Below are 15,358 nucleotides of genomic sequence, written 5' to 3'. Positions count from 1 at the left end.
ATACTGAGATTGAACTGCACAATAACATCAATCGATTTTTCAGTTTTGAATGAGATTAGTTGTTCTATGTGTAGTGCCTACTAAGATTTCTAAGAGTGTTTGTAAGAGATTGATTTTTAAATTATTTTTCTGATGCAGATGTGTGATAAACATCTAGTCTGACATAGCTCTCAAACGCAATAAAGGAAAGTTGAGCAGCAAAACTAGTTTGTTTACAGTCAAGCAAATGCATATCAGTGTTTAATTTACACACACACACACACACACACACACACTACAGTTTATGTTTAATATTATATTGATAAAAAGTTGCAAAGTGCATTGAATTTTTTTCTAATATGAAAAAGTCTCTCTTTGAACTCAATACCAACTTATTCTGAATTATTATTTATAAGTATTAAAAAGGGAAAATGTTATTTGGAAAACTAGGAAAACTATGGATATTTAATCTCTAACTATCCCCTTCTCTGTACACCAACTATTTGCAGTGTATATGAATATTTAAATTTACTTAAAACCATATCATGTGTTTATATTTGCCTTCTTACTGTACATCAAAGTAAACAATATATAATTAATACATGTATCCATCATGGACAATATGTAGCCCTTTAGATATTAAATTCCAACTCTTTTCCACTTTAACTGCTATCTGAAGCAATGAACAGGATGTTACAATCCAGCAACATTTGAAGGACTATGTTATCATCTTTTGGCATATATATTGAATACCTTTTAAATGTTTAGATACTTTCTATTGAGAAGAGGATTGTTTTACTTCAGTTCTGGGATGTAGGATATGGTTATGTTTTCTTTTTCCCCTCCACTTTTTTTATAGCTATCTTCTGATACAGCCCAAAAATACAACATTACCTATTCCATTGGTGGTCCTGGTGTGGATCAACCACCACTAAATTATTTTTACATTGAAAAGGAAACTGGAAATCTCTTTGTTACTTGTCCAATAGATCGGGAGGAGTATGCAGAATTTCAGGTAAGAGTCACAATTTTATCATTTTCTAAACCATAGGTTTGTCTTCCATTCATGATAGCAGTTGGGGCTGATTAATTGATGTGATTGTAAAGTGCATATCATGTGTCCAAATCACTTAACTATGGCAATTCCAGCAGTTCTAGTTGCTATTGTTAAGTGCATCACCATGGACCATTAAGCAAGAATGTCACATGGTCAACCATTACGATTTCTCCATTGAATATGCAAAAAAAAGAGGTCACAGTGACTGCTGGATGCTCCAATCTCATAATTACAAGCTGAGCACCTGGATCACCATCATATGATTGTGCGGACACCACAAAAGTTGGAATGCTTAGGAATGACTTGTTCATGTTGCCAATATTTAGAAGAAAATCAAAATTTAGATTTTATGAAACTCAGAAAAACAGTTGCATCTTTTGGAGACTCTATTTAAAGTTAATCATACTAATACATTTCAAAAAGGACCTAGCTGGTAAGCTATTATTACTTCTCCACCCTTATTGCATTTGCTGATAGCCATCCAGCAATTCTGATTAAGATCCCTTGATCTCTGTTGGAAGGGAGGACCCCTGGGAACATCTGCTGGGCCACTGTAAGAATTATTCAGACTATCTGAAGAATAACATCATTCAAATATGACATGGTTTGTTGATGCAATCTAGGATAAGCTTCAGCTGGTGACTTCTGAGGAAGTAGATAGGGTTCTTTGTGTTGTCAGCTCAGCTACCCGTGTCTTGAATCAGAGTCCTTCTTGCATCATAAAAATGATCAGGGAGGTGACCTGTATTTGGGTCCATGCTGAGGCATACGCCTCTTTGACAGAGAAGTGGTGGTATCTCCTGCCTTGAGGGAAAAGGTGTTGCATGTCCTCCTCAAGAAGCTGCCCTTGGGTTCAGTGGTTCTCAATAAGTACCATCCAAACTCCAGACTTCTAATTCTGGGGAAGGTTGTTGAGAAAGTGGTTGTGCTTAAGTTGATGAGTACACTGGAGGAAGCAGATTATAACTATTTCAGTGAGATTTCAGGCTGGTATTAGTAATGAGATAGCTTGGTTGCACTGTAGATGTCCTGTGGCGGAGGCAAGATGGGGATGGTACATTTGTGTTTGTGCTTCTTGATCTCTCAGTGGCTTTGTTATCACTATCATGACGTCCTTCTGAGCTGACTTCATGACTTAGTGATGGGGGACTGAGTTATGATGCTTCTCTTCCTTTCTGGATAATTTGATCTTACAAGTTGGTGCACTCTGGATTTCTTCAGTGAAACTAAGCTATGCCAGATGTGCGTCTTCTCTGTCACAGAGTTTGCAGTCTGGAATGAAGCTCCCTTTGCCCCCAAATCTACTGATGTTTCATAGGATGGTGAACACATGGATTTTCACCCAGGCTTTTGGCTAGGATAATTGAAGTCCCTTCTGAGCACTCTGTAATGGTTTCATTGTTGCACACTTTTGTCATCTTTTGCTCTTGTCTTTCTTAACATATGGATTTATTTTTCTGTTGTTTTTTAGTTTGTGAACTTCCCAGAGTTATGGAAGTCTGTTTGTGTGCAAATTAAATATGTAAATCAATAAATACTAAGGTTTGTGTGCAAGGAATGTAATACCATATCATGTTAATTGTTAAAAGAGATCAGCAAAGAAAATCAATTCTGCATGGAGAGCAAATTAAAATAGTTTCTTTTTTACAGATAATTTGTTATGCAAAGACATTAGATGGCTACACACCAGAGATTCCACTTGTACATTTAATCCGAATTGAGGATGATAATGATAATCCTCCAATTTTTAATCCCGATACAGTTACTTTCTGTATTATAGAGAATAGCAGATCTGGTAAGCATACATATAATTTGAAAACATTTTAGTTTTATATTCTGTTACCAATTTAATCTCTTGTGGGACTGCAGTTTAATGGATAAGATTCAGCCAATGAAGAGTGAATAGTTACTGAACCTAGTTTCTAAAAGAATGATTATGTCAATTCTTTGGAATTAGATAGTTTAATAAATAAAAGTACACTAATTACATATAGTTATTAATATTTTTATGTGGAATGAAGCCATAAAATTCTCTACCTTGGAATTTCAAGGTAAAATTCTGTACCCTGGAAACAGTCACAGGTAACCATTTCTATCTTGAAAATATCTTCACCTTAGTGTCTGAGTCATTGTATATCTGTGTTGCTCAGAGACTATTATCCTCTACTTCTGGCCTGCACATAAGGTATCTGGCCTGTGGGCTACCGGTTTGATACCCCTGCTCACTAGAATTTTGTTTCTGATGATTTGGGTCAGTTTGATACATTACTGAATCTTTTTCTGACTCCATTAATAAAAAACTAAAGAAGCTTCTGTTATTTGTGGTTAGGGTTAGAACATGAAAGTTTGTATTTAGATCATATGTTTTGAGCATAATTTGAACAGTGAAATCAAACGTCTTATTAATTTGCTGAATATTTTTATTTATTTTTATTTTTAAGCATCCACTGTAATATTGTAGCAAAATTGACAGTCAGAAATGGATATATAACCTTCATTAAGCATTATATGCATGTACTTGAATAAACCCTTGCCCAAAATTCTTGTAGCCATTTTAAATGTAAGTGTTGTTGATGAAAACATGACCAATTTCATGCAGTATGATAAACCACAGCTTTGGTAAAATGAGCAAGTCTGGATTGAAGAAATGCATATGAGAAATTGTAGAAATTTGTATGGAAAGAGGGCAACTTAAAGGCAATTGGAAATGTCCTTATTGCATTAATTTAAGTATTGCTTGATAGGTAGCATATATACAATACCAAATTGAAGCTAGCTCTCTAATAATAATGTGAGAAGCGTATGGTAGACCACTGCATTTTCTCCCATATAGATACCTTCATTGGGCAAATGATTGCAACAGACAGAGATGAACCGGGCACCCTGCACACTAAACTGATGTACACAATTGTGGGACAAACTCCTGCTTCACCTCGAGGTGGCCCTTTATTTAAAGTACACAAAGATACTGGTGTTATTTCTTTGCAGAGTCCATTCTTGGACAGAGAGGTAATTTTTCCCCCTGAAGCCTAATGTTGTTGTTCTTTACCTTTGCATCTTTCAGGGACAACTTTTAAAGAGGGTTTGGAAACAGAATCCTGCCTTTAAACTATAGGCGTGGAGTGGTTTTAAAGAATGTATAGTTTCTTCGTAACAAACGTTTTATTGCTCATGGAGCCAATTTGAACTGCCAGATTCTTAAGCATGTTGCAGATTTGATTGATGGGGCTAACAAAATTAGATTCATGTCCTTTATCTTGACTTGACTGAATGATGGTGGATAAAATATTTGTATCTGAAGTAAAGTCAAGGGCATAGGCAAATTCTCTGGGCTGCACTTTCAAAGAGTATGGGAAGCAAATGAATGGTTGGAAATGGGTTGGTAAGTCAGTTGCTAGCCAGGGACATAGAATTGGAAGAAGGAATGACCAATAGAAAATGGTTTAAGAAGAAGATTGCAATTTTCCATATTGACAGCTTATACTTTTGAGATAATTACAGCATTAAAGAGGACCTGCTGTGTGTTGTAAGGCTATTCATTCCACAGAATAAGTAGAAGAGCATGCCCATTAATAATACATTGGTAAAAACTATTTTTCTTTTTCTGCCATACTAACATATGTTAGTATTTTAAACAGATTTCTGGAATTCACAGAAATTGTCACCAGTATGCAATTGGCAGTGCAACAATATATAAAAATTATTGCAGTCTTACCCAACTTGACCTCTTCTATAATGACTTCTAGTCATTATATGTATATTTTAAAACACCCATGATTCATTACTCTTTATAATTATAAATTGCATGTAATTTACTTGGTTTTTATGAATAAACAAACAATATTGATGTCTACAATGCTCTCTTTCAGACAATAGATAAATACACGGTATTACTGGAAGCAAGAGATATGGGAGGTCAGAAATTTGGTTTATGCAACACTGGAACAGTTATAATTGAAGTTGGTGATGCAAATGATCATGCCCCGATGTGTGAACATGGTGTGGTATGTCTGACATGTTCAAACTAATCTTCTTTTACTTTTGTCATTATCTCTGTGTGTGTCTATACATACATATACATACATACATACACATATGTATATAGCATGTTTTAATCAATTCCTGATTGGCCTAGTATAGAGAGTAAAAAGAATGGCTTTGAGGAAGAGAAGGGAGATTCTTTACCAAAGAGATGTGAAGGAAAACATACATTATATCTGGCACATGTAAAAAGCATACTGTATGCAAACATATCAGAGCGATATTTCCAGGTATAAAACAGAGAGGAGGAAGAGCACAGCCAGACTTGCAATTTTATGTCAGCTTTATGAAGCCAAGAAATAAATTCCATAGAGTTTCCTAATTCCCTTCTACCTCTCCGCCCCCTTTATTTTTGACAGATAAATAAGCACAGTTGAATCTGTGCATGGAACTCAAATATTGATATGATTTTTGAATTGTATTTTAACTTGTAAACTGGCCATGCCAGAAAAACCTCACACAAAATGATTGCCCCAAGGAAACCTACAAGTTAACTTGTTTATTAAGCCATGATTCCTGTCCTCCTCTTGGTTGCAGAGAAAACAAATGATCTCCCCCACAACCACTTCCATGTTTAGTTTGGAATGAATTAATCTACAAATAATATATAACAAAGCTGAAATTTGAGATCAGTAAGTGAAGGAGGGGGAGAATGTAATTAGGAAGGGGTTTCATTTTTTTAAAAAACCCTTCAAGCCATTGTTTGATTTCTAACGATTACCTGAGAAGTCTCTGCAGACTTTTTTTTTGCAAGAGTTCAGTAGTAATTTGCTCTGATATCGTTCCTAGGTCTTAGAAAGAGTGAATAGTCTAGGGCAGCGATGGCGAACCTTTTTTGGTTCGCGTGCCATAAATGGGGGAGCGCAGGGAGTAGTGTGCGGGCGTGCCACACCCATAATGCAATGCGCGACCCCCCAGCGCGTATGCGCGCACCACAGGTGCTCTCCCCATTTTTACATTTTTCGCCCTCCCCAGGCTCCAGAGGCTTTATAGGAGCCTGGGGAGGGTGAAAACAGCCCCCCCCGCCCCTCGGACGCCCTCCGGAGGCTTCAGGGACCGTCAGGAGGCTTCCCTGGTGCCTTCGGAGCACTCAATGACTTCCGGTTTGCTCGGAGGGTTGTTTTAAGTGCTCCGAAGGCTTCAGGGACTGTCAGGAGGTTTCCTTGATGCCTTCCAGCGCTCAAACGACCCTCTGAGCAAACCGAAAAGTCACTTCCGGTTTGCTCGGAGGGTTGTTTTAAGCGTTCCGAAGGCTTCAGGAGGCTTCCCTGAAGCCTCCGGAGCAGTCAAAATGAGCCTCCGAGCAAACAAGAAGTCCGTTCCCGAACTTCTGGTTTGCCCATAGGACGGTTTTTTTGCGGTCTGGAGGCTTCACGGAAGCTCATGAAGCCTCTGGAGGGCCTCGGGGGGGAGTCTCTTTTCACCCTCCCCAGGCTCCTATAAAGCCTCTGGAGCCTGGGGAGGGCGAAAAATGGCTTTTAAAAAGGGTGAACTCAGCTGGCCAGCGCGCGCATGCGCACTGGCTAGCTGACAGGGCAGCACCTTGCGTGCCCTGACAAATGGCTCTGCGTGCCACCTGTGGCCGTGTGCCATAGGTTCGCCATCACTGGTCTAGGGTCACCCACCTGCCTTTGTCCTCAAAGCAGGAACAGAATTCATACTCTTGATTTAGATATAGTCTGTATAATTATGCACAAAAGCAAATAGGGTGCTGTCTGAGATTATTGCATCTTGGAATAAAAATTGCTAGGTATCCTGGCTGTTCTAACACTGCTTATTTTCAATGACTGCTTAAGGACGCATAGTTCATAACTACAGCGCAGATGGCTAGATTCTGCGCAGAACTACTGGGGATTCGCCAGAAACACGTGTCTAATCCACCATAGCTGTTTTAGACAACAAATATGTCAAACCCTTTGCACTGCTTATTCCTTTGTATTTTAGTATTTAATTGACTAAGGGCCTCACAGTTTATAAATTGTTATTTTAGTACAGTTAGGCCACGTGTAATGGACAGACTGGATTTAAATATAGATTTTATTTATTATTTTATTCTAGAATTTTTAACTGAATATTCACTGAGTGATATTATTTGTTCTGGTCTCTGGTCTATGATTAAGAAAATTGATTGATTGATTGAAGAACAGCATACTTTGCATAATGAAATTAATCTATGAACATTTTGTTAATTTCAGTATGAAGTATTTATATCTGAAAACACAGTTAATGCAGAAGTAACGAAAATTGGTGTGACAGACAAAGACGTACGGGGAACTCCAGCCTGGCACGCTACTTTCAATATTATAAGGGGAAATGAAGATGGTTCTTTTAAAATTGAAACAAACCGGGATTCAAACATTGGTACCTTATGTATTAAAAAGGTAATAAGGAAAAAGATTATGCAAAATGTTACATGATACGTATTTCCACCTTTATTGTATTACGAGTTGTACTCCTATTTTGCAGTATTGAAGGTGGCAGTGGTTTTCATGATACTTTGCTAACACTGTAGTTGTATAGTTCCCCCTAAAAGTTATAGTTGCAATAATTTTTCAGTATTGAATTTTTCCAGGTAGTTGTGTTTTTTGTATTGGCTACATATTTTAGTTTTTTCACTATTTTTATTATAAAGCTGATGTAGTTTTATTTTATGAACATTTGAATACACACTGTTTTTCTTTACGCTATTCCAATTTCACGGCTGAGTGCTTTATATTGGTTTTCCAATGCCATAGTTCTATCATTACACAAAGCTATGCCCAAGAGGAAATAGGAGCAGGTTTGCAGAAATGCAAAGAAATAATAAGAAAACAAAACTGAACTTGCTTGGCGGCCATTGAACTTGGCTAGAGATAAAGAATCATAAATGGAATCCTCTTTATGCTATCCTATTTTGTTACAGTTCTATTTGTTTGATCCAGGGCATTAAAGTTACCCAAGCTCCCTCTTATTCCTAACCAAAATGACTTCTTGGGGCCAAATAAAAATATTTTTATTGATGAACTGTTCTTTTTATTATAAAACAATTGCCTTTCAGACAGGAAAAAAGATAAAATAAGAAGCACTTAAGCTTTTTTTTAAAAAAAAAAAATCGCAGCACCTCAGTGAGTAGTCTGATGGTAAAAGAGTTATTTTGCATGAGCCTGATCTGAAAATTATTCATTAAAGTCAAATGAGAGGAGGATACATAAAAAAATTAATGGCATTCTAGATTAGCACTGTTACAGATTCTGTGTCACTGTTGGTTCTGAGTTTGTTATATTAATGGAAGGATATAGATGAACATTCTTTCTTCAACAGAATTTATAATCAGCAAAAAGAAAGGAGAGTGATAGATTTGACTTTGCTTCCTGTCTTTCCTAAACCTCAAATTATTGCAGGAAATTTTTTTTTAATGTTGGTTTGTACTTCCATGATTATAACTTAGAATGGAACTCTACTAACTTGTAGCAAATCTTATAATGTATTTTCTAGGGTCTGGACTATGAAAAGACCAAGGAGAGAAGATTAGAAATTGTTGTGAATAATGAAGTCCCTTATGCTTTAGCGCCGAATTCGGGACCAATTTCTACAAGTACTTGTGTTGTTGTTATTAAAGTACGAGATGTGGATGAAGGGCCTGAATTCCATCCCAAAATATATATTTTGGATATAAAAGAATGTTTGAAAGCTGGAACACCGGTTGGCCATTACTCCGCAAGTGATCCAGAGACCGGAAATAGTGAAGACATACGGTATTGCGCTTTGTGCTTAATTCACTTTCTTGTCCTGTTTGTTATGGATAAATTTTTCTGTTAAGGAATTGTAGGCATACTGTAGAGTAGAGATTGGCAAGTTTCTGATGTAGCTGGAGGACTGGAAGGGTTTGTTATTGCTGGAAAGCTAATGAGATTACAGAATGTGACAGAGGCAATTTGGGTTTGTGTTCAGAGTGAGAATGGAAGTAGCAAACTTTGAAGAGACCAAACTGCTTCCACTTTCATCCTTCAGATTGTTTAACAGACTTCCGTGATCCAAAATTTAGTTTGGTATGGGGGAGGGGATTGGGAGAAAGTTTAAGAGTTAAAAATGGGAGAATTTTCCTTCCAGAGCAGGAGAATAGGGGTTAGTGGTGTCAAAATCATGCTTTTCCATCTTCATCCTATTGGTGAGATTATATGTGCACTTCTATTGCTGTTGGCATATATAGCTTTACGTATATAAATCTGTATATATGTGTTGTATTTGTGCTGATAAATAAATAAAGGATGGTGTCCTGCAGTGAGCCGATAGACAGAAAGGGGGAGTAGTGAGTTCCCTCCCATATTTGGGCATACCAGGGGTTGTAACACAATTACATCTGTATATATGTATATACAGATCTGATAGCCTTATTTTCCTATTAACATGTTTCCCGAATACCAGTGGGGTGGGTCAAATTTAGGAAAACTGTTGTTCTGCTTCATGAATATTTGAGACAAATTGATGACAAAGATTCAAATTATTATTTTTCTGCTATATAATCATAAAAGTAAACTCCTGAATTAGCTGTTTTGTGGAACTGATGTAATGATACATTTGCAACAGCCTGTTTTCCAAGTTGTTTAAAGATATCTAGGATACTATGAAGAAAACATCTCATGTGTTTGTTTCTAACATGTGCTATTTCCCCCCCTTTGCAGTTACAAAATAATAAAGGACCCATGTAACTGGATCACCATGAATAATGAAGGTCAGATCAGCACCACTAGAATGTTAGACAGGGAGGCACCAGATTTACAGTTATATCAATGTAATGTAACAGTTGCTGCAATAGACCGAAGTGAGTAGAAATGCCACAAATCATATATGTTTTAAGTCACTTTTTGCTACATGTTTATTATGTTTATTATGATTTTCTATGAAAGAAATGTCAGGAGTATTGATGAGAAACCTAAAAGTAAAGCAGCATATAAGTCTATTTTTCAAATGTATTGGATATACAAATAGTCTGTACAAACTGCAGTTGCGACCGGCAACACCATCACTAAGTGATATGGTTAAGTAGAATCAAAGATACTAATTTAGTCTCATTTGCACAGTCACACTTTCAAGTCAAAATTTAGGCTTGTGAAGTGAAAGTCAAAAGAATGTAATACGCAGTGGCACCAGTTCTTTCATTACCACCAAAGTTCTCTCTCCCTGTATATTTACACCACTTACTATCATCCGGCATTCCCTGTTCAGGTATTCTTTGACAGTATAGGCAATTACACCCACAATTGGGACCAGAATTTGGGTTGTTAAGCAAGGTAACTACTAAGTGAGTTGCACCCAATTTTAGGACCTTTTTGCCATAATTGCTGTGGTGGCGCGGTGGTTAGAATGCAGTATTGCAGGCTAATTCTACTGATTGCCAGCAGTTCAGCAGTTTAATTCTCATTGGCTTAAGGTTGACTTAGCCTTCCAAGGTTGGTAAAATGAGGACCCAGATCATTGGGGCCAATATGCTGACTTTGCAAACTGCTTACAGAGGGCTGTAAAGCACTGAAAATATAAGTCTAACTGCTATTGCTATGTGAATCATGGTCATTAAGTGAACCTGGCTTCCCTTGTTGATTTTGCTTCTTGGAAGCTGGCTGACAAGGTTGCAAATGGTGATCATATGATCCTGGGACATTGCAGCTATTGTAAATATATGCTGACTGTCATGCATGTGTTCATGCAACTGTAGAAATGCTGCAATAGTCATAAGTGTGAGGACCGGTTGTAAGTCGGGTTTTTTCAGTGCCATTTTAATTTCAAACTTCAAATGAATGTTTGTAAGGTAAGGACTTCCTGTACAAAGCTTCCGCCTCATTCATTAAAAAAAAAGAGAATCTGCCCTGTAAAAACGCAAAGCAAAGATCGAAGTTGAAATAAGCCCAGACAATTTTAAAAGATGTTCATAGTATTGCTATTTGTTTGTTTATTTATTTATTTTTGTCATATGTACATGGCTTCCCAACTCACAAACAAGTATATTTGCGCTGTGTACACAAAGTTAAAAGCAGTATATAAAAAATGATTATTAATGTTATTTTGGAAAAACTTTAACATTATAAAGGGCACAAAATAAGCAGGTGTTAATTTACTTGGATTTGGAAGAGCTACATGCAGCCATCGTGTTAATACCTTTTGTTTATGTCACCTTGTTTACATGATCTAGTGTATGACCTTCTCTTGGAATTTGCATAATATTCCCAGTCTTCTATGTGAAAAAGAGATCGTCTTCCTTATATTGAGAATGATGCCAATTATACATTCTTATATTGATTAAGTCATACGTTTTGCAATCAACATATACATACATACCTAGAGATCATATGCAAAATTGAAAAGTCAACCTGAAAAACCTTATGAAATTTTTAGATGCGGTATTCATTCCTTGGAATGAGCTTTTCCTTTGTTTAAACTTGTATTTAGCTCACAAGCTAATCATGGTTAGCTTTGGATTGTATTTGGATAGGGGAACCCAGGAATACAAGAGCTTCTATTTCTAAAATTGCTTCTATTTTTTCAGGTGGCAAAACAGGCACTGGAACAATTGTAGTTAATCTACTAGATGAGAATGATAATTACCCAGTCATTGTTCAAAAAGACTATATAATATGCAGAGACAGAAAACCAATTTGTCTTACTGCTGTGGATGCTGACATAGATCCTCACACAGTTCCCTTTAGTTTTTCCATTCCTGAAAAAGAGACTCAATACTGGAGACTAACTGAAAATGATGGTAGGTAATCATTTCTAAAATCTGAATCTTTTACAATTGACCTAATACATTTGAAATAATATTCACTCCTTTTTAATGTTTTTTTTCCTGCAGAGAGATCAGTATATTTGGAACCATCTGACGCTTTAAGCTATGGCCAGTACATAATTCCTATTAAAATAACTGATAATGAAGGCAACAGTGGGATTTCTGATATCAGAGTTTCACTGTGTGATTGTACAGTTCCTAAAGATTGTGTTTACCCAGGCAGAGATATTTTACCACGTCAGAGCTCAGACGTTACTCTTGGTATTTGGGCCATCCTTGCTATGATTTTGGGATCACTGCTGCTATTGTGTAAGCTTACTTTTTCTTCTTTTGATGATATAACTGAGGTACTAAATTATGGAATGCTTTTGATCTTAAGGTTGCAAATCAAATTAGTTGATTTATGTATAATTCAACCTTAACCCTATATAAATTTGTCCATTGAAATATTTGAAGCAAGTAAAAAATATTCTGACTGTACTTCAAATCCCACCAGGCTCAAGGTTGACTCAACCTTCTATCCTTCTGAGGTGGGTAAAATGAGGACCAGATTGTTGGGGGGGCAACATGCTGACTGTAAATCGCTTAGAGAGGGCTGTAAAGCACTGTAAAGTGGTATATAAGTCTAAGTGTTGTTGCTATTACTATTTAGATGCTCCAATACTGAACCCTGATTTTGCACGCCTCTGTCCTATCCTAATGAGGTCAGTGTGGCATACTTAGGGCTGTAGGGAAATATGTTTTGCTCTTTAAGAAGGCTGCGTTTATTGCATATTTATCCCAGTCTTCTCCTTCTCCTTTTCTTTATATCAACATATAACACAACAATTTAAATATCTGTAAATTAAAAAAGAAGTGGATTCATAATTTAAACAAACCTGAGATTGTAAATAACGTTAATAACAGCTTCACCAGTCTGCTGTACTTCACAGTTGAGCAATTTTCTGCTTAAAAATCTTTAGAATTTCTTTTTTCAGTCAATATGAGCATTTACCTTTATTGTACCGAAAATCTATCTTCATTGTCCATCCGGATTCAGAAGCATTTAAAATAATAATAGTTGGCTTCTGAATCTGGATGGACAATGAAGATAGATTTTCGGTTATTCCTGTGATGAAGGTTGTTGAAACTAAATGTAGTTATATAATGCTGCACATAATTGTCCATGTTCCTGATGGTAATTTTTTTAATTTAGAAGCTGAAAAGTCCGCTCCCCCCTTTAAATCAACTTCAGGTCTTTTGTAGAACAAATGATTCCAAATTAGGAGCCTCTGTGGGCCAGCCAAATGTTAAAACAGTAAATTTCCTTGCACATTGAATGCATCGGCAAGTTTCAGCCTGCATCTTTCATCTACCTGTTTGCCAAGGTCTCCTAATTTGTTCCCACGCCTTGGAAAAAATAAAGGAAGGTGGTTCCATTCATCCTATAGAGAAACTCTTGTTCTAGGGTAGGTAGACCACATTAATGTACAATGGAACAGTTCTCTTTTTGTATTCCTGTCATAGTTTGAATGACAGGAGAACTACAAATAGCTTAAAGTTTTATTATTATTTGCAGTGGCAAATAATAAGCTGCAGGTTTATTGCTTTTAAAATTTGGCATGATGATAGCATGCAGTTTCTGGAGACTTAGATACAGAGAGTGAAATGGCTGTATTAGAGGGATACAGAGGAGATAGCACTATCTTTGATGGATAGTAGATGTAATAAATATTACTAACAAATGTGCTGATATTGAATTGATATTAAATATGAGCTGCGGTGGAGCAGTGGTTAGAGTGCAGTATTCAGGCTACTTCTGCCAGCTGCCTGCAATTTGGCAGTTCAAATCTCACCAGGCTCAAGGTTGACTTAGCCTTCCAGGTGAGTCAACCTTGTGGGTAAAATGAGGACCCAAATTGTTGGGGACAATATGCTAACCCTGTAAAACTGCCTAGAGAGGTCTGTAAAGCACTGTGAAGCAGTATATAAGTCTAAGTGCTTTTGCTATCTCATTACTACTGGTTTTTGTCCTGTAGTAATCCTGATTACACTTTGTGGATGTTTTGGTGGTGCACCCATGGCTGGCACTAAGCATGTTTGCGATGATTTAGCCAATCAGAATTTAATCATATCTAATACTGAAGCACCTGGAGAAGAAGTGATGGTAAGTCGCATTATTATGCTTAGCAAGTGGGCTTGCGATCAGTTCCCGTACTTAAGGCTTTTCTGAAATTCTTGTATTGCTGATTAATTTAGAATTTATGGGATGGATACCAAAGCAGGAGGCTATTAAAACAAGTACTAGGACTGTAACAAACGGCATCACATTTACTTAAATTATCCCCCTCTGCCACAGTAAGCCCGAGTAAAGGGGCAGATTTGGTTGGGTAACCTTTACAGCCCTGCTATCTCTTTTCACCCTCCACCACCAGAATAAGCACCTAGAAAGGAAGGTTAGATAATAATGAGGATTGGCGAGTAAGCACTGGATGCTGCTAAGACAGAAGAAAATAATTATCCAATTGGGGTTAAATCTGGAATTTTGTTATCTCACAGCTTGCAAGAGTGATAGGGCCACTTGTCTTAGTAGCCTCTAGTCCAGGTGTTAATAGAAAGATGCACATCAGCCACAGGGCAATGTGGGAAAAGAGAAAGTAAAGAAGAGACATTGAAAGGGTGGAAATATTTTTTGAAAATTATTTAAACTTCAGCTGCGTATAAATAGCCTTCTCAAATCCTGAATCCTTTTTTGGGATAGATAAATTTTCAGTAGTAGAAGAGATCTTAAACAGCCCCTTAAAAATAAAATAATAATAATAATGACAGTAACAACCATAACTTTTATGATGCTACTGATGCAATCTTGGGTTTTTCCTAAGGATCTTGGAGATTGGGGACAATGTCAGATGTGATATCATAATTCTTTACAGTTCCTGGAAGGAAAAGCCGTAGCTTTGTGTGTGGGATTCAACAAAATATTTTGTAATATTCCTGTTAATATCAGGCTTCTTTTTGAAAAGTGACCATGGGTTTAATTTGAAAAGCAGATATTTTCATTTAATTCTTAGAGTATCAACAAGATTCTTATATTGCATGGGAGTCTGCTATTCCAATAGAATTATTTTAATAGCTCAAGAATAATGCAAGTATGTTACTTTATAATGCACATACTGCTCTGTTTTAAATAGAATTGGCCACGCTGAGCAACATTTTCAGTTTTGGCCTTAGATTAATGGTTTTCTGAATGTATATGGCATTGAAAAAAATGCAACATCAATTTCTATTGGATTATGATTTTTCAATCAAAATTGATATTCTTCTATGGGTTGTATGTGATAACTTCAAGTATCTATGCAGCCTGGTAGAAATGAGATGTAATCATTTAATCTTAATATTATAGAACTTTCCAGATTCTGTCATTCACAAAGGTGATGAGATAAACAAAGTACGGTTACTTGCAATTAAGCAAATACAGGGATGCTTAATAAATTGGTCACATAGTAAATCTACACATTGTAAATGGAATATCTGAGAAAAAT

General features: G+C 36.6%; 1 protein-coding gene across 3 annotated transcripts in view; it reads left to right on the top strand.

Annotated features, from left to right (window-relative positions):
• The window catches only part of LOC309390999 (desmocollin-2-like), a 30,448-nt gene that overhangs the window by 11,310 nt on the left and 3,780 nt on the right, over positions 1-15,358 (top strand). For all 3 annotated transcript variants that reach the window (XM_081951000.1, XM_081950999.1, XM_081951001.1), the window contains 10 exons: positions 839-994; positions 2,687-2,831; positions 3,870-4,045; positions 4,906-5,040; positions 7,273-7,458; positions 8,552-8,811; positions 9,739-9,878; positions 11,598-11,810; positions 11,904-12,146; positions 13,856-13,983. In XM_081951000.1, the coding sequence (XP_081807126.1) occupies positions 839-994; positions 2,687-2,831; positions 3,870-4,045; positions 4,906-5,040; positions 7,273-7,458; positions 8,552-8,811; positions 9,739-9,878; positions 11,598-11,810; positions 11,904-12,146; positions 13,856-13,983 (1,782 nt within the window). The remainder of the gene's footprint in view (positions 1-838; positions 995-2,686; positions 2,832-3,869; positions 4,046-4,905; positions 5,041-7,272; positions 7,459-8,551; positions 8,812-9,738; positions 9,879-11,597; positions 11,811-11,903; positions 12,147-13,855; positions 13,984-15,358) is intronic.

This window comes from Natrix helvetica (genome assembly GCF_964273705.1).
Source record: "Natrix helvetica genome assembly, chromosome: 4".
Taxonomy (NCBI): Eukaryota; Metazoa; Chordata; class Lepidosauria; order Squamata; family Natricidae; genus Natrix; species Natrix helvetica.
This window is presented reverse-complemented; position numbering and strand designations above follow the sequence as displayed.